Here is a 20746-nt window from a genome sequence, read left to right as displayed (position 1 = left end):
AGCCTCAGCAACTTAGCAAGGCCCTAAACAACATAAAAAGGGCTGGGGATGAGGCTCAATCATTAATCAGTACTAGATTTAATCCCTGGTACCAAAGAGACCTCATGATTTTATTTTATGCTGTTTTATTTTATTATTTTACTTTTTATTTTATTTTATATTTTTGTACCAGGATTGAACCTAGAAATGATTTACCACTGAGCCACATTCCGTCTTTTTTATTTTGCATTTTTGACAGGGTCTTACTAAGTTGCTTAGAGTCTCAGCCTCCCAAGTTGCTGGGATTATAGGTGTTCACCATGTGCCTGGAAGACCTCATGATGCTAAGCATGTTGTGATGTTACTTAAGTATAAGCAGGGATCAGAATCCACAGACTGTTCACCTGCTGCAGAACTGAGAATCAGCAGTCAGGCTGGAGAGGGCCTGGTGTAAGCAGCTGGCTTGGCTGCCCTCCTGTGGTCTTCAGCGTAGCCACGGACCCTGGCTTTGCCCAGTCGTCATTCTCGTTGGGAAGCCATTAAGGACTGTTTCTAGAGTGAGTTGAGAGTGTTCTCCTTTATCTTCAGGGAACCTCAGGGCATCATAGCTTGCTGCAACCCAGTACCGCCTCTTGTACGACAGCAGATCAATGAAATGCACCTTTTAATCCAGCAGGCTCGAGAGATGCCCCTGCTCAAGGTAAGAAGCTACTCTGCTCAAGGAGCCCACCCAGCAGGCCAACTCGTGGAAGAGGGTAAAGAGGGTGTGTCTTCTGGGACTTAGCTACCTCTTTTGCAGTTCTGGGAGTCAACCGGGACCTCACACATGCTAGACAAGTGCTATACCACTGAACTCCTCTCCCAGCCTCTACATTTTTTTTACTGTTTTTTAGTTGCAGATGGACACAATACCTTTATTTTATTTATTTTTATGTGGTTCTGAGGATTGAACCCAGGCCTCACACATGTCAGGCAAGCGCTCTATCACTGAGTCAAACAAAGCCAGACCCTACATTTTCTTTATGATAGTCAAAAGGTAAAATTCTTCCCACCATCACACACATTAAAAAGGAGCTAAAGTTCATCCTTATTATTTTATGACCTTGTCTTTGCTGATCTGACAGCCAGTAACATCTAGTGGCTGGGCTAATTAACTGCTTTGTAAGGCAGGTAATCTGTCAGAATGCAGTGGAGTGGGAATCTCAGCACGGGAGCTCATGTTGGAAGCCCAGCAGTGGCCCAGGTGGGAAGCGATGGTGCTCTGAGAGTGTGCGGTGGTCACAGAATGCAGAGAACGGGTGGAGGAGTTGCTGAATGAAAGCTAGGAGGGACTTCATAACAGGCACTGGTCTTCCTTAAGCACTAAGGATGTAGACCTGTTACATAGACAGCAGTTGAATTTGGGGACTAATGGAGGTGGAATCCAAGACACTTTCTCTGCGTATAAAACCTAGGTGAAAGGGAAGGTAGGAGACCCGTAGGTGGAAGTGGGTGGGCATTCGGGGCTGGGTGGAGCTTGGTGGTAGAGCACTTGCCTAGCGTGCACAAGGCCCTGGGTTTCATCTTCAGCACAGCATAAAAGAGAGGGAGACAGAGGGACAGAAGCTCAGAAAGAGCAGATGTGTGAAGGAGAGGCTAACGTAGAGACAGTCGGAGGAAGTGAGGTGGCCACTGCAAGTCAGCACAGGTATCCAGGAGAAGGGGCGATGTGCAGGTGTATGCACATGAGGCCTGTGGAGGGGGCAGCGTGTCTGGGTTTGAGCTTTGTTTCGTTTTGGTTGAACGTCTTCATTGGCTTTACCTTCGTTATGCGGTCAGGCAGCAGCTCATTCCATAAAACAGCACGCGTTCTCTTGGTTTTGTAAGAGCAAGACAGTTTTCAGTGTGTTGGCTTGGTAGAAATAGCAGCATGTGGTAACTTTTTGAAAGAAAATTGACCCAGAAAGATTCAAAATCAAAGAAGAATTTGATCAAGGGCACATTGGCACGCGTCGTGTTGAAGTGTCTTCCAGGGGCCGCAGCTCATGGTCGAGCTGTTGCTTAGCATGTGCAAGGCCCTCGGTTCCATCCCCAGCACCTCAGGAGAGAAAAGAAATGTCTTTCTCAGCTCTGCGTTTGTCCAGGTAGAGGGAGCCCCAGACCATAGGGAAGACGCTCTTCCAGGCTCTTTGGAACCCTTCCTGCCGTGCCCCATTGTGATACAGAGCTCTGTTCTTCTGTTCCACAATTCCTGAGCACCAGCCAACTGTAGAGCCAGCGCTGGGAGAGATGAAGGGATGCACTGGGCTCTTGAGACTCGCATCCCCAGGAAGCCCAAGTCTGCAGGGGAAGCACGTGTGTCATCGAGCTTACGCAGCCTTCCCTGCTTCCCCTGTCTTTCCTCCTTAGTCTGAAGCTGCAGCTGGAGTGAAGAAGAGCGGGCCGCTGCCCAGTGCCGAGGTAGAGTGTTGCTTCCTCTGTCTCCCCTGTGGTGGGGGCAGGGGCGGCCATCAGAGTCCATGTACACAGACCTGACAGGCCAGCACCATCACTGCTGCCTGAAAGCTCCTGGCGCCTGCTTGCAAGATTTACATGCGGCCTGCTGGTTTTGTTCTGATGCAGAGGTTGGAGAATGTTCTCTTTGGACCTCATGACTGTTCCCATGCCACTCCAGATGGCTACCCAATCACCCCAACTGCCGGTAAGTAGAGACCCTCTGGACTCACGAAGAGTGGGGCTGGCTCAGGCTCAGAGCTGCCCTACCTCAGAGCCCACAGGCTTTGACCTTATCAACTTCCATGCCATAGGATCTGTGCCAGCTCAGAAACGGCCGAACCTCTTCACTGCCCGAAAGGAGGAGACCTTGCTGGATCCCAGATGCCTTCTCGCTACAGCTGTCATCACGTTATTTAATGTGAGTGACAGGAAGCTCCCTGAGGTGATGTAGATTTGTGGGTGGTAGCTGGGTTTATCCAGCAGGCTGTCTGCCAGGACTCCGTACCTTGAGGCTAGTGCAAAACTGCAGCAGTGGGGAGACAGCCCTCCAGGGAGGTCGTCGGCAGGACACGCGGGGGCTTCTGTCGTGAGCGCGCTGTGAACCCTGGAGGGAAAGCTGCCGAGCGGGGGCAGGGCAGGGCAGGGCTGAGGTGACGTCCACAGAGCTTTCAGACACAGCCAGTTGGGCCGTCCATCTCGATGCCCAGCAGAGGCAGCAGCTGCCCCACTTAATCAGCATGGAGTCTCTCGGGGAAGAGCACACTTGGCCAGCAGTCTTGCTGTGGCTCCTGGGAGGAAGTGAGGGACATCAGTGCAGGTCTGTGGAGTGGGCAGAACCTTGTTGCCTGTCCCCAGAAGAAGCTGCAGTGGTCATGGCAGTTAGGGACTCTGTTCCGGAGGCTCTGTGTGGCTCGCCGGGAGCGGGCCCTGTTCCCAGAACATGTTGGGCTGTGACAGAGTTTTCCCGGCTCCCACCCCTGGGCTTCTCGTTTCCGCCACTGACTGGAGATCCAGGTTCCTCACAAAAGGAAGCTGAGTGCCTTTGCTGGTCAGGATGGGTGAGTGTTCAGATAATCAGAGACAGAAGCGGAACACGCAGACGGAGCTCTGGGGCTGCAAATAGCAGGTGGAGTCGGGGACCACGGGGATTTTCAGAAAGAACCGACTAAGAGAAGGAAGCATCTTATCTGTTGGGTAAAGACAGTAATCAAGCTTACTAAAGTTCAAGTGACAAAAACGCTGGGTGGTATCACAGGTTATAGGAGTAAATTTATAGTCATCCCTTCATACCAGAACGTTGGACAAAGCCAAGAAGGTGAGCCTTCTCTTGCAAAGTGTACTACCTTGGGGGTTGGGGTTGTGGCTCAGTGGTAGAGCACTTGCCTAGCATGTGTGAGGCACTGGGTTTCATTCTCAGCACTACGTATAAATAAATAAAATAAAGGTCCATTGACAACTAAAGAAAAAAATATTTTTAAAAAATGTACTACCTTGAACTTCACTTTTTTTTAACCTAATTACATGAATTTAGGTGGGGTCTTGCTTTGGCAGCTCATGGGAACGGAGTCAGGCTGGGATGTCGCTCAGTTGCAGAGCACATGCTTAGCCCTGGGTTCAGTCCCCAGCACTGCAAAAGAGGAGAGGATAGTCTGGGAGCTTTAGCTGACCACAGGACTAGCATGAGCCATCAGGGGCTCAGGAGCAGCTGTGTGAGCGTGGACTCCAGGCTGCTTGACGTGGAAGTGCTGTTTAGTCAGAAGGGGCTGTGACTTCCGTGGACTCTGCAGAACAGGTAGCATAACTCCAAATTAAGCAAAAGGACAGCACAGATTTAGGGAGGCACCATTCTTTTGCATAATTTCATTGATTTCCCATAAAGATCCATAATTACCTTTTATGTGTCAGTTAAGACTCAAGCCAGGCCTGGTGGTACACAACTGTAATCCCAGCAACAGTGACTGGGGAGGCTGAGGCAGGAGGATCACAAGTTCGAGGCCAGCCTCAGCAATTTAACCAGATCTTGATCTTATCTCAAAATAAAAAATAAAGAAGACTAGAGATGTGGCTCAGTGGTAGAGGACCCCTGGGTCCAATCCCCAAGCATCACAGGGAAAAAAACATCTTCAAGCTCTCCGGCCAGGCAGATGTCAGGTTAAACCTTTGTTCTGCCCCTGCTAGCCATACGTCTCTGGACGACTTCCATCGCCGCTCAAAGCCTCAGTGAGAGGCTGCAAGAGGGGAGCGGTACTTGGTGCCTCGTAGGTTGTGGGGACACTAAGAATTCATTGATTAAGAAATCAGTTTTGCAGCCTCTTGGGTGCTTTTACAGGCACGGGGCCTCGTACACAGGAAGGCTTAAAGGACTAACTGCTGTTATTAACCTCGCCGTTCTTATGCTCTTGCTTGCATCCTGATGTCACACATGGACGTGGTTATAAGAGATTGGCGTTTTGTCTGTCTCTGTAGGAACCTAGCACTGAAGAAAATGGAAAGAGTCCATTAACAGTTGCACAGAAAAAAGCCCAGAACATAATGGAGTCCTTTGAAAACCCATTCAGGATGGTGAGTCGTGGCCACGTGCGCCCCACTGAAAAGAAGCAGTGGGTCTCTGGGGAGGGAAGCCTGAGTCCAGTGCGTCACTTGTCCCCGGTGTCCCGGTTGGGACTCTGAGTGCAGGCCTTCTAAGGTGACCCCAGCACAGCCCTGTCTGAGCCCCCAACTGGGTCCACGTGCCATCTCCCAGCAGTTCCCATGACTCCCGCTTCCTTCCCGCAGTTCCTGCCTTCGCTGGAGCACCGGGGCCACATTTCTCAGGCAGCAAAGCTCGATCCCTCCTCAAAGATGTATGAAGTAAGTGAATTTGGCACCTGTTCTAAGCCAGTTCCCAACGAAAGGGAACTTCTTAATTATTTGAACTGGGTTTCTGTTTTAGAGAGGTTCCATGCGGATGGGCTTCAGATCTTCTGTGGATGCAAAAGCCCTTTCTGTCTAAGCATTGCTTCTAGGGAGAGAAGCTTCGAGGGGCAGAACTGCAGGCAGGCTCTCCAAAACACCCGGAAACCTCTTAAGAAACAGGTTTTGGACTGGAGTGTGGCTCAGCAGAAGAGTGCCTCCTGGCATGTGGGAGGCCTAGGTTCCATCCCCAGCATTGCGAGAAAAGATTCTGTCTTGTGGTGTTTTTAATTGAGGTTTAAAATGTAAAAAATGTATATGCCCGTATTAAATGTACAGCTTGAAGTATTGCACCTGTATGTCACTCTGAGCTCTTAGGGACAACAGCTGAAGCTTTAAGACTCCCTGCCTCCGCTGTTTGGTATTTAGCAGCATCATGAATAAGAGCCCCTGCGCTGGGTCGCACATCAGGGACATGTTGCTGAAGCCCCTTCCTCCCTGTGGGAAGCTCCACTCTGACGACAAGGGCCAGTGGCTCCTCCTGGCAGCACAGCTGTTGTTAGGTGACGGCTGACAGGCCTTGGCCCTGCCGCCAAGGGTCCACCTGCTGGTATTGGACGTGGGGCATCAGGTCGGGTGTGCCTTCTCCCTCCTCCCCGCTGGCTGTGGCATGTGAACAGCTGTCCGTTCCTTGCTGCACTTGTTTCGGATCACCCAGATGTGTTCCAGCACCACAGCTGAAAGCAGGTCATAAAGAAACTCGCTGGACTTGCAGAAGTCCTGCCTTGAATCTCAGCTCCACCATTCACTGACCCTGCCCGTGGGGCGAGGCGCGGAGCCTCCCCAGCCTGTTTTCCTTGCTTATAAAGGGAAGGTGATGATGGTAGCTCTGTCCCAGTGTGACAGAGGGAGCCGAATGAGCTGTGGACGTGGAGCCTCTAGCCTAGTGCCTGGGGTACAGTTGCACTTTGTCCTCCTCAATAAGGATTCTATAAATAAAGGCCAGCAGGAGACTGTTTCCGTGTCTTTGGACTGGGAACTGGACTGAGTGTGTGGCGTTGGTAGGTCAGCGTGCCCTCCGTTGCCTCGTCAGACAAGGCCCTCCGAGGAGGCTGAGTTTGGAAGGTTTCTGCCATGTCTGTTTTCATTATAGATCAGCAATCGTTGGAAGCTGGCCAGCCAGGTACAGGTACAAAAAGAATCTAAAGAAACTGCCAAGAAGAAGGCAGCTGAGCAAACAGGTAGCCTTCATTTCCTTGTAAACACGGTATTTGTTAAAGGACAGCCTCGCACATCCGTCTGTTGAGTCAGTCATTCCACAAAGCATGAAAGAAGCCGTGAGCACTCCAGGCCCGGCCCGCCTGTGCAGCCTGCCTCTGCAGGGTGGTGGGCAGTAGACCCCAGGCTGTGTTCTGGGGAGAGGCAGGAGTGTGGTGCCATTGCTCAGCCAAGGCTGGAGAAGGCAGTCTGATCCACGTGGCCCTGAGAGGAGTCCTGCAGCGGCCGGGCGGAGGGTCTGGACCATCTCAGCGAGTCCCCAGGGCCCGGGGTGGCAGCTTGCTGGGCATGCTCAATGAGTGCCATCTGCCCACGGCGGGAGCACAGAGGCTGGGGAAGAGGAGCAGGAGACGGAACCCCAGGCAGGGCATCGTAAAGACCCACTTTCACCCTGAGGGGGCTGGGACGCCCACAGGGCTCAAACAGCGGAGCGGCTTGAATCAGCTGCAGGTCCCTGTGGCCCCTTTCCACGGGTTGTAGAGGGAAGGCGGGACACAACAGTGACCAGGTGAGCAGGAGAGGGTTGTGGGACTCAGAGACACCCCATAGTGGAGACTCAGCGTTTGGCAGTGAGTTGGACGTGGCCAGTGACAGTGAGGAGGAGCCGTGGATGCCAGAGGGTTTTGTCCTGAGCAGCTGGAAAGATGGAGACTAGAGGAGCTGGTTGGAGGGGAGGAGACCTTGTTCTGGCACAGGGCTGTGGCCCTGCTCGCCCTCAGGGAGGCGTCAAGGACACTGCTGGGGCAACAGGGTGGGACGGGGTCGCGCACTCAGGTGCAGGTGAGAAGATTGGCCTGCTGCAGGGACTGGTGGGAGGGACGGGAGGTGTGCTGGCCACCAGGGCTGGAGAGCTGCCGCTGGGTTGGCATCTCCACAGACTGTTCTCTCTTGCAGCTGCCCGGGAGCAGGCAAAGGAGGAGTACAAAGCCACCGCGGAGCAGGCCACCTCTGTGCGCCAGCAGGCAGTGGTATGTGCTGGCTTCTCTCTTACTTGGGAGAAACAGGAGCCTGTCATGGTCAGGCTCTCCCTGACCATCTGAGGAAGGTCCCCTGTGCTTCAGAGGAAGTGGTGGCTCCCAGCACCTTAGCTCCTTGGCTGTGCCCACCTCATCTCCTCTCGGGCAGGTCGATGTTCCCCTTAGGTGACATCTGCTGTTGATGGCAAAGCTGCCAGAAGGCCTTGCCATGTGGGTGGCAGTGTGACCCTAGGAAATGCTTCATTCTCATCCCCCAGAGCCCCTGGAATTCTTACCCCTGCCTTTCTTAATGGCCCGATGTCACTGTCCTTGCTCCTGCTGGCACTAACCAAGGAAGACGTCCTAAAGCTCCAGGCTGCTCATACCCAGCCACAGCCCCTCTCCCCACCACCAAAGCAACTTTCATATGCTACAGGCAGCCCAGTCCCCAGCTCATCCAGGTTGAGCCTCCCTCACCTGATATCTGAAACCTGAAATGCTCCAAAATCCAAACTTTCTGAGCATGCACATGACAGACACCACAGGTGGGAAATTCTACACCACCAAACCTTGTCTCGTGCGAAAAATTATTTAGAATATTGTGTAAAGTACCGTCAGGCTGTGTGCATAAGGTGCACGTAAAACAAAAGAGAGCTGGGGATGGAGCATGTGTAAGCCCTGGGCTCTCTGCCCCCTGCAGAAAAGGAAAAGGAAACGCACATGAATTTGGTGTTTAGACTTGGGCCCCATCCTGAGTTACCTAATTACATAATGTGTGGGTGTTTCCCCACATATCCAAGCGCCACCACACAGGTGGCCCAGGCACTTCGGGTAGGCCCGCCTCACCTGTCACGAGGTGGCAGGTCTTTCCCTCTTAGCCCTTCCTGCTTCCCTCCCCGGGTGTGCTCACCCCGCAGCTAGAGCATGCTGCTAAGAAGAGAGAGCGGACAACAAGTGACCCAAGGACCCTAGAGCAGAGACAGGAGAAGAAACGACTCAGGACTTCCAAGAAGCCAAAGTACACAGATCCACCAGAAAAAGATTTTACCCCTTTTGACTACAGCCAGTCGGACTTCAAGGCTTTTGCTGGTGAGGACAGGACTGGGGCCCCTTTGGGGACATCTCTCTGGCCATGCGAGGTGAGAGGAAACTGTCCAGTGAAGAGGCCCAGCTTAGGCACAGCAAGCCCCACCCAGGATGTGGCCATGGCCCCTTTCCCCAGAGCTAGCTCTCAGCCCTCCGTGTGACCAATAGCTCTGTCCTTCTTCGAAGTCACTTGTGCCCACGTGCATGCACACGCACACACAGGTATTGTTGATTGAAAACACCTGAAGCCTGAACACCTGGCTCCTTAGCCCAGAGTCTGCTCTGAAGGGGCTCCACGTGGCTGGCCCCACCCTCTAGCTGCCTCCGGGCAACAGCTCTTGCAGAAGCAAGAAACCTGGACAGTCCACACGGGACTTCATCAGGAGCCCCTGTCACTAACCATGGCATTGGATATTGATGTAAAAAGAGCCACCTACCCCTGCCAGCCTGGAAACAGGTCCGTGAGAACTAAGCCTGGTCTCAGCAGCGGTGATTGGAAACTAACTTACGTCACCACACAGCAGGTGGCAGGCTGGCACCAGCACTTGGGAACCTGGGCCCTGCCCACGGTTGCCAGCTGTCGTGTGTCAGCTCTTGACTCAGCACTGGCCTCATCTCTTACCTTGCAGGAGACAGCAAACCCAAACCTTCCTCCCAGTTTGACCCAAATAAGCCAGCTGTGTCCGGCAAGGTAAGGCCCGCCCAGGAGCGCTGTGGCTCACCCACGGCCTCAGTGTTGACCTCCACCTTTGCTGAGAGGAAGCTCCATCTAGGAATCCTCTTATTCTGTGTATCTTTTCCCTAACTCACTTTTTTCCCAGTGTAGACAGGACCTATCAACTGTTTCAGCAGTTTTTTTTTTTTTTTTTAAGTGTCTATAAAAGCTGGCATACAGTTGTTTTGTTTTGTTTTTTATTTATTTGTATATGTGGTGCTGGGGATGGAACCCAGTGCCTCACACATTCTAGGCAAGCGCTCTAGCCCAGCCCCGGCACGCAGCTTTTAAAGGCATTTTCTCTTTGCAGCCATAGGAATTCTTTTTTTTTTTTTTTTTTTTGGGGGGGGGGGCGGGGACCAGGGACACTTAACCACTGAACTGCATCCCCAGCCCTTTTTATATTTTATTTTGTGACAGAGCCTCACTAATTTGCTTAGTTGCTAATTCGCTAAGTTGCTGAGGCTGGCTTTGAACTCAAGATCCTCCTGCCTCAGCCTCCTGAGCTGCTGGGATTACAGGCGTGCACCACCCTGCCGGGTAGTCATGGGAATTCTAGCTGCAGGTCAGAAGCACCACCTCAAACGCCAGCATGGCCTACATGTACCCCACGTGGGGTCCAGGCCCAGCAGGGCTGGCATGTGGGAGTGGGACTGTGGAGCCTCCTGTTTCTACCTGAGCTCTGCCTTCTGAAGGTGCACAGAGGTCACCCACTGCTGGAAACTCAGGGCTCCCCAGCTGCTTGAGCTTGGTACTCTGCCTGCTGGTCAGGGTTGTCCCCTACCTTAAACATGTCTTATCTTTTCAGAGGGGCGTTGCAGCCAAAAAGCTTAAACAGTCAGTGGGAAACAAAAGCATGTCCTTTCCAACTGGAAAATCAGACAGGTATGTGGAAGTGGCCAGGCCCACAGGCCCTGGGAGCCCAGCAGAAAAGCACCTGTCCTGTTCACTTGGGGACAGCAGCAGAGCAGAGCTCAGAGGGCTTGGGCTGGAAGAGCAGAGGCCCTCTCCACAACCGGGTTTCTCTCTGTCACTTGGAAAGCAGGAGGGGATGCGATGTCCTGCGTGCCACATATCACCTGGCCTCTCCCTGCACCCTGCACTCAGACCCCTCATTCTTTGCTCTTTCCCGTTATTGTTGTTTCCTGAGGTCACCTCAGAGCAAGTATGTGTGAAGTTTTCCTAGGTCAGCCTAGGAAAGAAAAGAAAAAGATCAGCAAATGTGGGTTGTCATTGCTGAAGAATGTCATAGATAAGAGCATAAAGTCCAGATGACACTAGAGCAGCACCTGAGGTCACCCCTCCCCCACGAAGGCACAGCACAGGAAACATTTTGCTTGGGACCTCAGCCAACCCCGTGGGCACCACACTGCCCCGGCCACCGCTGCTGTCCAGCTCAGTCCCCAAGATCCAAGCAAACCATTCTTCAGTTCTGTGTTCTGGAGGGTTATGTTTTTATAATGCAGCTGAAACCCAACTCAGCCACTGTGGATGAAGTAACTCTGTCTTCCTTCTGTCTCTGCAGAGGCTTTCGGCACAACTGGCCAAAGAGATAGTGCTGGAAGAGACCCTTGGGACCCCAGGAACTGGAAGCACCAAATGGTGGTGCTGCTTTTGTACAAACTCATTTTTAAACCATTAAAACTAATTCCTACTGGAAGAAAGCTGGTTCCTGACTCTTCCTTGGCTGCTGTCCTGTTCACCCCCACCCTCAGCTGTCTGTGAGAGAGGAGTGTGCCCTGGCGGTCACTGTGATTTCTAGAAAAAGCCAGAACCACCCAAGGGAGTAACACAGAAGAACACCTGTGACTCAGAAGAGTGAGGTGCTCGCTCACCGCAGGAGGCTCCCTGGGCTTCCGACCCCGCCTGGCTTTGGGATGATGTAGACAAAGCCGCGTGACGCGCACTGTAGGGAAGAGGTGCTGCAGTGCCTTGAGCCAGCGTGGCTTCTGGAGAACCTGACTCTTCTCTCTTCCTTGAAAAAAGGAAAAAAGAGAATCTTTGTCTTTTCCTGATAATAAAAGAAATAACATTGAGCTGTGGGTGTCGCTCAGTGGTAGAGCTCTTGCCTAGTATGTGCAGGGCCCTAGATTCAGTCCCCAGCACTGCAAAAGAAGAGAAAAGCACGTTTAACAGAGGAAGTGTGGGAAGCACAGAAAAATGCAAACAAGAAGTTTAATCATCCGGCAATGTGGTGTGTTTCCTCGTGGGCTTTTTACTGTGTGTGCAGATACACAGCTGTGGAGGTGCCCTCCATATCCATAGGTTCCATGTCCATGGGTTCAGCCAGCCTGAGATAGAAAATAATTTTTTAATCACACCCATACTGAACAGTGGGCTTTTATTTACATAAATTAGGCATTATCAGTAAACTGGAAATGATTTAAGGCATGCAAGATGGACTGGGGACACAGCTCAGTGGTAGAGCATATGCCCAGCATTCCGGAGGTCCTGGGTTCAGACCTGCACTAGGGTGTGTTTCTAAGCGGTACACCATTGCCTCTCCATGTTTCAGTGTCTTCAATGGGTCCTGAATCCAGTCTCCCATATATTTTTTTTTAAAATATTGTTTAGTTATCAATGGACCTTTATCTTATTTATTTATATGTGGTGCTGAGAATCGAACCCAGTGCTCACACATGCCAGGCAAGTGCTGTACCGCTGAGCCACAACCCCAGCCCATACTTTTTAGTTTGCAGACTTGGCTTTAAGTTTATTGCTTTTCACCCTTAAAGTTTGTTCTGCAAGATTTTTCTCATTCTGAGTCCAACCCTTGTAATTAAATATGTAGGTTTCCATTTGTTTTTGTTGTTGTTTGTTTGGTTTTTTGTTTTGTTTTGGTACTGGGGATTGAACCTGGGGTGCTTAACCACTGAGCCACATCCCCAGCCCTTCTTTGTATTTAATTTAGACAAGATCTCGCTGAGTTGCTTTAGGGCCTTGCTAAGTTGCTGAGGCTGGCTTTGAACTCGTGATCCTCCCAGGCAGCTGGGATTACAGGTGTCGCCACCACACCTGTTTTGTACTTCTTTTGTGTGTCTGTGGTGCTGGGGATTAGAACTCAGGGTCTTGTGCATGCAAGGCAAGCACTCTACCAACTGAGCTATATCCCTAGCTCTGTACTACTCTTAATGCAACATTGAACCTAATTTGTGACCAAAACGATTATTTCTTTAGAATTCCATTTTATTTTACTCCTGAGAGACTATGAAATCTAAGTGCAGAACACCATTATTTTTGTTTTCACAAATATTTAAATTAGGAACCCTTTTCTTTGAAATTTATCTCACAAATTATTGAGAGGGCCAGCTATATGATAGCCCCAGGCTGGGTAGGTGCCAGGCAAATCAGACCTCACTGTGTCGTGGCCCAACAGAGCAGAACTTCCTTGTCAAAGAGAGCAGCAGAAAGCAGCTCTGTCTTCAGACGGGTGGGGTTTGGGTCAGCTAGGACCAGGATGGTTGAGAGTGACAGAAAGCCAAACTATAAGAATGAGGATGTTCTTTCCTTTGTAAATAAGGTTTGTCCAGAGGCAGCGTGGTGGCTCATGAAAGTGCCCTTTCTTGTCCAGCCAGCCTCAGTCTGAACATGGGACTCTCCACCCAGAGACTCCAGCCATCACGTCCTCATTCCAGTCAGCTGGAAGAGAGCGGAGGGCAGCCAGCCTTCCCCACTTCCCATTGACCTGAACTCAGTCACATGGCCACAGCAAAGGATCCTGAGAAATGTCAGTTTTTCAGTCATCCATTTGCCCACCAAAAAAATCTAGAATTCTGAGTACAAAATTTGGTAAAAAGGAGACACTGAGGTGTTGGCGAGAATGTGGGGAAAAAGGTACACTCATACATTGTTGGTGGGGCTGCACAGCCACTCTGGAAGCAGTGTGAAGATTCCTTAGAAAACTTGGAATGGACCCACCATTTGACCCAGCTATCCCACTCCTCGGCCTATACCCAAAGGACTTAAAATCAGCATACTACAGAGATACAGCCACATCAATGTTCATAGCTGCTCAATTCACAATAGCCAGACTGTGGAACCAACCTAGATGTCCTTCAATTGATGAATGGATAAAAAAAACTGTGGTATATATATATATATACATATATATACACACACAATGGAATATTACTCAGTCATAAAAATAATAAAGTTATGGCATTTGCAGGCAAATGGATGAAATTGGAGAATATCATGCTAAGTGAGATAAGACAATCTCAAAAAACTAAAGGACGAATGATCTCGCTGATAAGCAGATGATGACACGTAATAGGGGGTGGGAGGGGGGCAAGAATGGAGGAAGGAAGGACTGTAGAGAGGGAAAAGAGGGGTGGGAGGAGTGGGGGGGGAGAAAAAAATAACAGAATGAATCAAAAACTATCACCCTAGGTAAATGTATGATTACACAAATGGTATGCCTTTACTTCATGTACAAACTGAGAAACAAGATGTATTCCATTTGTTTACAATAAAAAAGAATTAAAAAAAAAAAAAAGAAGACATTGAAAAACAAAGAGTAGCCTCTGCCAAAAAATGGCAGTCTCCACTGGGTAAAATGGACAGATGGACGTTTTTGAAAGTGAGAAATGGGTTTTACTGAGGACGGCCTAAGGAGGCAGGCTTCATAAAGGAGGCATCTGGACTGTGTGGAGTGAAGGACGGCATCCGGAGAACCTGGGAGGCCAGGACCATGGAGCAAGAGGAAGGCCGAGTCTGGCACCCAGACCAAGGGGATCAGGCAGCCGGGACCTGGCTGGGGACCAGGCTCGCCACTGTCAGATGAATGAAGTCTCTGAGTTAAAGTGGTTCCTGGTCCTTTATTTGAAAGGTCTCCTTGCTGGTTTTGTCTTGTGACAGTGTTGCTGTTCTAAGGTGGCGCCGCAGGCAGTAGGAGGGTTGTCCTTTGTTTTTAAGACGGGGCCTCACTAGGTTGCCCAGATTGGCCTCAAACTTGGGATCCTCCTGCCTCCCCCCAAGTCACTGAGATCACAGGTGTGCACCACCGCCCCTGGCCAGGTCCTTTTCAACGTCCCTTTTGCAGAATAAAAAGTCAGCAACCATATGGGAGTCGCCAAAGTGGTGCTGGTCCTTGGAAGACACGGGGTGGGGATGAGCACCTGGGGGCTGAGGGGACAGCGGAGCCTTGGTCTAGGGATGAGCACGCCACAACCAAGGAGGTATGCGTGCAGGGTGGTGCTCCCGTCAGGAGCTGCTCAGGGACAACCATGAGGCTCTGCCGCTGCTCCTGGTGTGCAGACAACTTGCCAGAAGCAGTTTCCACCAAGCCCTACCACGTAATGGCCAAATTTGTTCCCACTCAGCCACAGCCGTTTGCCTGGCTGAACATAGGATTTTAAAATGACTCTCAAGTGCCAACTGCCCAACAAATCTCTCCAGGACGGGACACCTGGTGGCATCCCCTCTGAAACCATCGCCTTGGACAGTGGCCATGGTCTCCCCTCCCCTCTTTAAAGCCATCACTGCTTCTTAGGAGTTGCGACAGTGACCCCACCAGATGGCAAGCAATGCTTTACCACTCACGGGAAATGAGTTCACGTGCTCATGAATTGGGGGAACATCTCAGGAGGCATCTGGTTTCTCCTGGTTGTCAGCATCAGTGTGGTTCAGGTGGGAGCGAGGCTGCTCACGGCAGAACCACAGGTTTTCCGAGTGATCCAGAGTGATCTGGAGTGAGTGGCATCTGGTGCCCTACATTTAGGGACTACTTAGCCAATAGCTTTTCCAAGACCTTTGTTTCTTGAACCTGAAAAGTGTGTGCAACTCCTGCACACTCTAGCCTGAAGGCCAGGGCTCCACAGGAGGGCAAAGGATGTCACTCACAGTCTCCCTCGAGGATCCACATGGGGCAGCTTTGGTCAGCTTGTAGCAGGGGTGGGCTGGGCTCAGCTGCGCACTGTCTAGATAGAAAACCAAGACAGCTGGCCCGCAGGGTTCGGGGCCTCTGACGTTCGCTCAGCCCATCATCCCGGACCTCCCAGCTAGACACACACCTAGCCTCCTGGAGCTCAGTCTGGCTCAGGATACACACAAGGAAACTGGCAACTGCAGCCCAGAAGCCAGATTGTCTCGATGGAAGAATGAGCTACACAGATACCTTGACCCAAGTACAGACTGGACTGACAGGGCAGCGTGATTCCACCTTACCCTTAGGTTCTTAAACAGCTCCATGGGAACTGTATCCTAGCAGTTTTTTGTTGTTGTTGTTTTTGTTTTTTTGGAGGGGAGTACTGGAATTGAACCCATAGGCACCTTACTACTGAGCCACATCCCCACCCCTTTTTATTTTTTATTACATCTCATCTTAATGAGATGTTCTCGCTAACTTGCTGAGGCTGGCCTCAAACTTTCTATCCCTCTGCCTCAGCCTCCTGAGCTGCTGGGATTACAGAGGAGTGCCACAGCCCCAGGGAGTCTCCTAGCACTTCTTTAACTATCTTGGCTTACCCCTCCCTCTAGAAGCCAAATTCAGCCCATAATGCACATAAGACACATAATGCCCCAAGACTGCACCTATTGATACACAACCTTGTGCCCTTCATCCTGGTTTCAGACAGGGAAAGCAGGTCATGGTGTCACACACCTGTAATGCCAACTACCCTGGGGGCCGAACAAGAAGGATCATAAGTCCCACGTCAGCCTAGGCAATTTAGCAAGACCCTCTCTTAAAATAGAAAAGGCAGGGATGTAGCTCAGTAGGAGAGTGCTTGCCTAGCAAAGGGAGGGAACTTGCTCCCACTCCAGGTGTAGGTTATAAAACGTCAGTCAAAAAACATCACTGACGCTGTCACCAAGAAGCATTTCCTTCCTTGGCATTCGAACTGCGCACAGAGCAATTAGCATTTAATATTTGGTAATTAGCATGCTTAATGCGATTCTGAGGAGTTCCTTGACATTTTCATAAAAACAGTATATCCCCGCCCACCCTTCAAAGGGCAAGACCCAGTGTGTCAAAAAGAAAAAAGCTGCCAGTCTTTTCTGATGCTGAATATGCATGGGTCATGGACGCTCCTAGTAAATTTAGAAATTCATTTAGAAAAGAACTCATCGGCTCAAGACTCAGAGACTCCAAGGGGAAATGGCTAAATTCAAGTCTCAGGCTGTGATGAACCTTTCAAATGAAAACAAAATCTTCAGTGCGCCCCAACTAACCACGGGATCTGTTACTCCAACCAAGAACCAAACCTGCGGACGCGGGGAGATACATTCTATTCCCGCCGCGGCGCAACATCATAACCCTAGGTCTGACAATGTAGCCACCCGCGCCCACTTCTGCTGTCCAAGGCCTGGAGCCCCAGCCTGCAGGTCCCAGAGCCTCCCCTCCGGAGGCCCGCTGCAGCTCCGGGCCTGGACGGGCGGCCTTGGCCCTCCGGACCCCTGCAAGCGAGCAGGGACTGGCCTGCGCGAGGCCGGAGGAGGGACCCCGGACCCCTTCCGCCCGCGTAGCCCGCCCCGGAACCCGCCCGCGACCGGGACCGCCCGACCGCAGCCCCGGCTCGGCCCCACGTGGCCCCGGAGCAGGCCGCACTATCGTGCTGTTGCCGACGGACGGCGCGCCTCAGCCAATCGGCGGCGCGCTGCGGACTGGCTGCCAATGAGCGCCCGGCGAGGCTGCGCCGCGGATTCGCCGCGGGCCCGCTCCCGCTTCGCCATTGGAGGGTTGGGGCTCCGCCCCCACCGGCAGACCCCGCCCCTCAGGCCGGGTTAGGTTGCGGCGCGGGCGGCGGGCGGAGCTGGTCCTGTTGTGCTGCGGCTCCGCGCGGCCTGCAGTCCCGGGCCCGCGCCCCGCGCCGCCCGCAATGGAGCCCGGCCCCGACGGCCCAGCCGCCCCCGGCCCCGCTGCCATCCGCGAGGGCTGGTTCCGCGAGACGTGCAGCCTGTGGCCTGGCCAGGCCCTGTCGCTGCAGGTGGAGCAGCTGCTCCACCACCGGCGCTCGCGGTACCAGGATATCCTTGTCTTCCGCAGGTACCGCACCGGCTCTCAGCCAGACCGCAGCTGCCCGGCCCCGGGACCCCTGCAAGCCGTGACCCCCGCCGGCCCTCGTCCTGCCCTCATTCCAGCCCAGCCACCCCCTCTTCTGGCCGAAGCGCTGTCCTGCCTCCCTCCTCCCGACGCCCCGAGCGCCCCTGCCTCCCGCCCGCCCCCTGCAGAACTGTCAGAAGTTCTTAGGAACTAGGCCGGGCTCCTGCCGGGATCCCCTCCCCGCCGTGCACCGTGTCCAGGGCTGGGGGAGGCGGTCCAGGCAGGGCTTGGGCAGGAGGCAGCCGGAGTGTGCGCCGCGCTCCACGTGTCAGTCCCGGGACACGTCAGCCGAGGAGACCCCGAGTCCCACCCCAGCCTCCACCCGTGGGCCGGCCTGCCATCCTCGCCACGTGTCACCCTCTCTACTTACCCCCGAGACCCTGTGGCGGGGTTGGGGCACATTCCCTCACCCCAGAAGACTCAGGCCCCCGACTGTCACTCCATCCGCAGTAAGACCTACGGTAACGTGCTGGTGCTGGATGGCGTCATCCAGTGCACGGAGAGGGACGAGTTCTCCTACCAAGAGATGATAGCCAACCTGCCTCTCTGCAGCCATCCTAACCCCCAAAAGGTACCCTGCTCCGACCCAGAGTCAGCCTTGAGTTCTGAGGAGCAGGGCTGGGCTGGAGGAGGCCCCAGACATGCGCATGCCTGGCCCATGCTGCTAAAGGCCTGTCAGAGAAAGGGCCAGCGAGGCCGAGTGAGTCCCTGGGCGGTCGGGGGCTGACATGGCCTCTGAGAAGCAGTCCCCCTGAGGCCTGAAGCGCAGAGTAACCCTGGGAGGGGCTTCCAGAAAAGGGGGACCCTCTGGGCCAGGTTGTTGAGACTGCAAGGCATTTCTTGTGGCTCAGCAGAGCTCAGAACCCCCTGCTCCAGATGGTTCTGTAGAGTGGCCCTGCTCAGCGTTCAGCCAGACCTGCAAGGGCTCTGCCTCTCCCTGTCCCCACCAGGTGCTGATCATTGGAGGTGGAGATGGGGGTGTCCTGCGGGAGGTGGTGAAGCACCCGTCGGTGGAGTCTGTGGTCCAGTGTGAGATTGACGAGGTGAGTGAGCGCCTGCCCCTGCCCCCAGCTCTGCCCCGGCCTGAGCACGGGCTGCACCTTGCTGGGCACGAAGTGCTCCACCATGCCAGTTCTTGGTAGGATAAGAGCTGATTTGTAGATCAAGTCCCAGGTAAGGCTCAGGGATGCTTCCCATTACTAGGACCCTGCCCTTTATCCTCAGCCTGTTTTTAGTGCTCTTTGACTGCCAGGTATTGCTGGAGGTACTGGCATCCAGTGGTGGACAGGGATGTCCCTTACCCTTGGTGCTGATGTTACAAGTTGGAGAAGACCTCAAAGGGTGACCTGATAAGACTTGACAGGGCCAGGGAGTGAGGAGGAGGCAGGTAGGCACAGGCCCAAGAGCGAGAATCATCAGGACAGGCCTCCAGGAGGCGGCACCCAGCTGAGTGAGAAGCAGCCGGCAGGGCGGAGACAGGCAGGGCTTGCCACCGGAGGCTGGCATTGGAACCCTGGAGCAGGAAAGGGGAAGCAAGCTGTGCAGCTGGGGTAGTTGGTCTGTGGGGAGGGGACAGGGATATGGGAGATGAGATCTGAGCTCGAGGCAAGAGCAGCACCCTGTTCCCATGAGGAACTGTGTACCAGAGTGCTCCCTATTTTAAAGATGTGGAAACTGAGGTTCCAAAGAGGAAGGGCTTGTCCAAGGTGACCAGGCTACCAGACGCACCCTGGGAGCCCCCTTTGCCTGGCTCCGAGCCCACTGCTGTGGCCCACCTGTTCCTTCCTGTCTCCTCAGGATGTCATCCAGGTCTCTAAGAAGTTCCTGCCGAGCATGGCTGTTGGCTACTCCAGCTCAAAGCTGACCCTGCACGTGGGCGACGGTTTTGAGTTCATGAAACAGAACCAAGACGCCTTCGACGTTATCATCACAGACTCCTCAGACCCCATGGGTGAGCAGGACTGAGCCTCCACACCCGCCTGCACCTGGGAAAGCCAGCCTCCCTGAGTGGAGGACAGGAGGCCCCTGAGACTAGGGCTGTTCTTTTCCCTCATCAGTTGCCACCCTCCTCAAACAGGACTCAGGACAGGAGTGGGAATGACCCCAAGTTCACAAGTCTGGGGACCTGAGAGTGGGGATTTGACGTTGGCCCACTGAGGGCCCAGTGTTTTCTTTGGCCTCCCTTCTGCCCTTGACTGGCCAACACTGGGGTGGACAATGGGTGCCAGGCTTGAACCAAGGCCTAGGGTGTTTTCCTGACCACAAGAACCCCCCGGGAATGGGGTTAGGTGGGGGGCCCTCCACATACTGGGGCAGCGGGCAGTGCCACGCCTGGCTGGGTCCTGAATCCCACAGACCAGGGTTCAAATGTGAGCTCTCCCTCTGGGCAGCCGCGTGGGTCTGCAGTAGGGTGACGGGGGTGGCCCGAGATCTCAGCACGTGTGCGGTCACCCCTCTTCCCTGAAGGCCCTGCGGAGAGCCTCTTCAAGGAATCCTACTACCAGCTCATGAAGACCGCGCTCAAGGAGGACGGCATCCTGTGCTGCCAGGGTGAGCGCTGCCAGGGCGGCGGGCGGGCGGGGTGGCGGCCTGCGGCTGACCTGTGGCCCCCCCAGGCGAGTGCCAGTGGCTGCACCTGGACCTCATCAAGGAGATGCGGCAGTTCTGCAAGTCGCTCTTCCCCGTGGTGGCCTACGCCTACTGCACCATCCCCACCTACCCCAGCGGCCAGATCGGCTTCATGCTGTGTAGCAAGAACCCGGTGAGCTGGGGCTGCCCCGGGGCGGCGTGGGGGGCGGGAGCCCGCCTTGACGCCCTCTGTCCGGGCCCAGAGCACCGACTTCCGGGAGCCCGTGCAGCGGCTGACGCAGGCGCAGGTGGAGCAGATGGAGCTGAAGTACTACAACGCCGACGTGCACCGTGCCGCCTTCGTGCTGCCCGAGTTCGCCCGCAAGGTGAGCCGCCGCCGCAGCTGGGCGCCCGGGGCCTCTTGTGCCCACACAGCCCGAGTGTCCTCTGACTGCCCTCGTGTCCTGCCAGGCCCTGAACGACGTGCGCTGAGCCCCGGGGCCACTGCCGTGCCACCCAGGACCTTGGCCTGGAGGGGGGAGGCTCCAGCGTGCCCAGGCCCTGCCAGCCCTGGACCAGACCCCCTGCCAGCTCTCGCCCACGGACCAAGTGTCAGAGGCCCCAGGATGCCGCCTGGCCTGCCCTGCTGGGCGGACTGCGTGTCTGTCTCCGGCGTTCAGCCCCAAGCCTATACCAGCTCTGTACAGCACCGACCCAGCCCTCCCGCCCCCAGCAAACACGTGTATTTATAACAAA

General features: G+C 53.9%; 2 protein-coding genes and 1 long non-coding RNA gene across 5 annotated transcripts in view; 2 read left to right on the top strand and 1 right to left on the bottom strand.

The window, feature by feature from the left end:
• The window catches only part of EXOSC10 (exosome component 10), a 23185-nt gene extending 11004 nt beyond the window's left edge, over positions 1-12181 (top strand). The window contains exons 14-25 of one of the 2 annotated variants that reach the window (XM_079142948.1): positions 568-679; positions 2368-2418; positions 2581-2659; positions 2766-2872; positions 4921-5016; positions 5230-5304; positions 6500-6587; positions 7519-7592; positions 8498-8669; positions 9296-9357; positions 10190-10266; positions 10907-12181. In XM_079142948.1, the coding sequence (XP_078999074.1) occupies positions 568-679; positions 2368-2418; positions 2581-2659; positions 2766-2872; positions 4921-5016; positions 5230-5304; positions 6500-6587; positions 7519-7592; positions 8498-8669; positions 9296-9357; positions 10190-10266; positions 10907-10937 (1024 nt within the window). In that variant the 3' untranslated portion in view covers positions 10938-12181. The other variant, XM_079142949.1, reaches the window with a different exon arrangement.
• On the bottom strand, positions 11543-19211 carry LOC306663134. Of its 2 annotated transcripts, none has more exons than XR_013764371.1 (2): positions 18724-19211; positions 11543-11672 (listed from the first exon to the last, which is right to left on the bottom strand). It is a non-coding gene; the product is annotated as an uncharacterized lncRNA (long non-coding RNA). The 2 variants fall into 2 exon arrangements; XR_013764372.1 differs by lacking the exon at positions 18724-19211 and adding an exon at positions 17793-17889.
• SRM (spermidine synthase) lies at positions 17093-20746 on the top strand. The gene is made up of 8 exons (XM_079143293.1): positions 17093-17365; positions 17873-17993; positions 18373-18465; positions 19220-19373; positions 19889-19972; positions 20038-20183; positions 20254-20376; positions 20462-20746. Exons 1-8 carry the CDS (start codon positions 17199-17201, stop codon positions 20480-20482), a joined length of 909 nt encoding a protein of 302 aa, XP_078999419.1. The 5' UTR covers positions 17093-17198; the 3' UTR covers positions 20483-20746.

The sequence above is a fragment of the Sciurus vulgaris genome (assembly GCF_902686455.1).
Source record: "Sciurus vulgaris genome assembly, chromosome: 1".
NCBI classification, from domain to species: Eukaryota; Metazoa; Chordata; class Mammalia; order Rodentia; family Sciuridae; genus Sciurus; species Sciurus vulgaris.
This window is presented reverse-complemented; position numbering and strand designations above follow the sequence as displayed.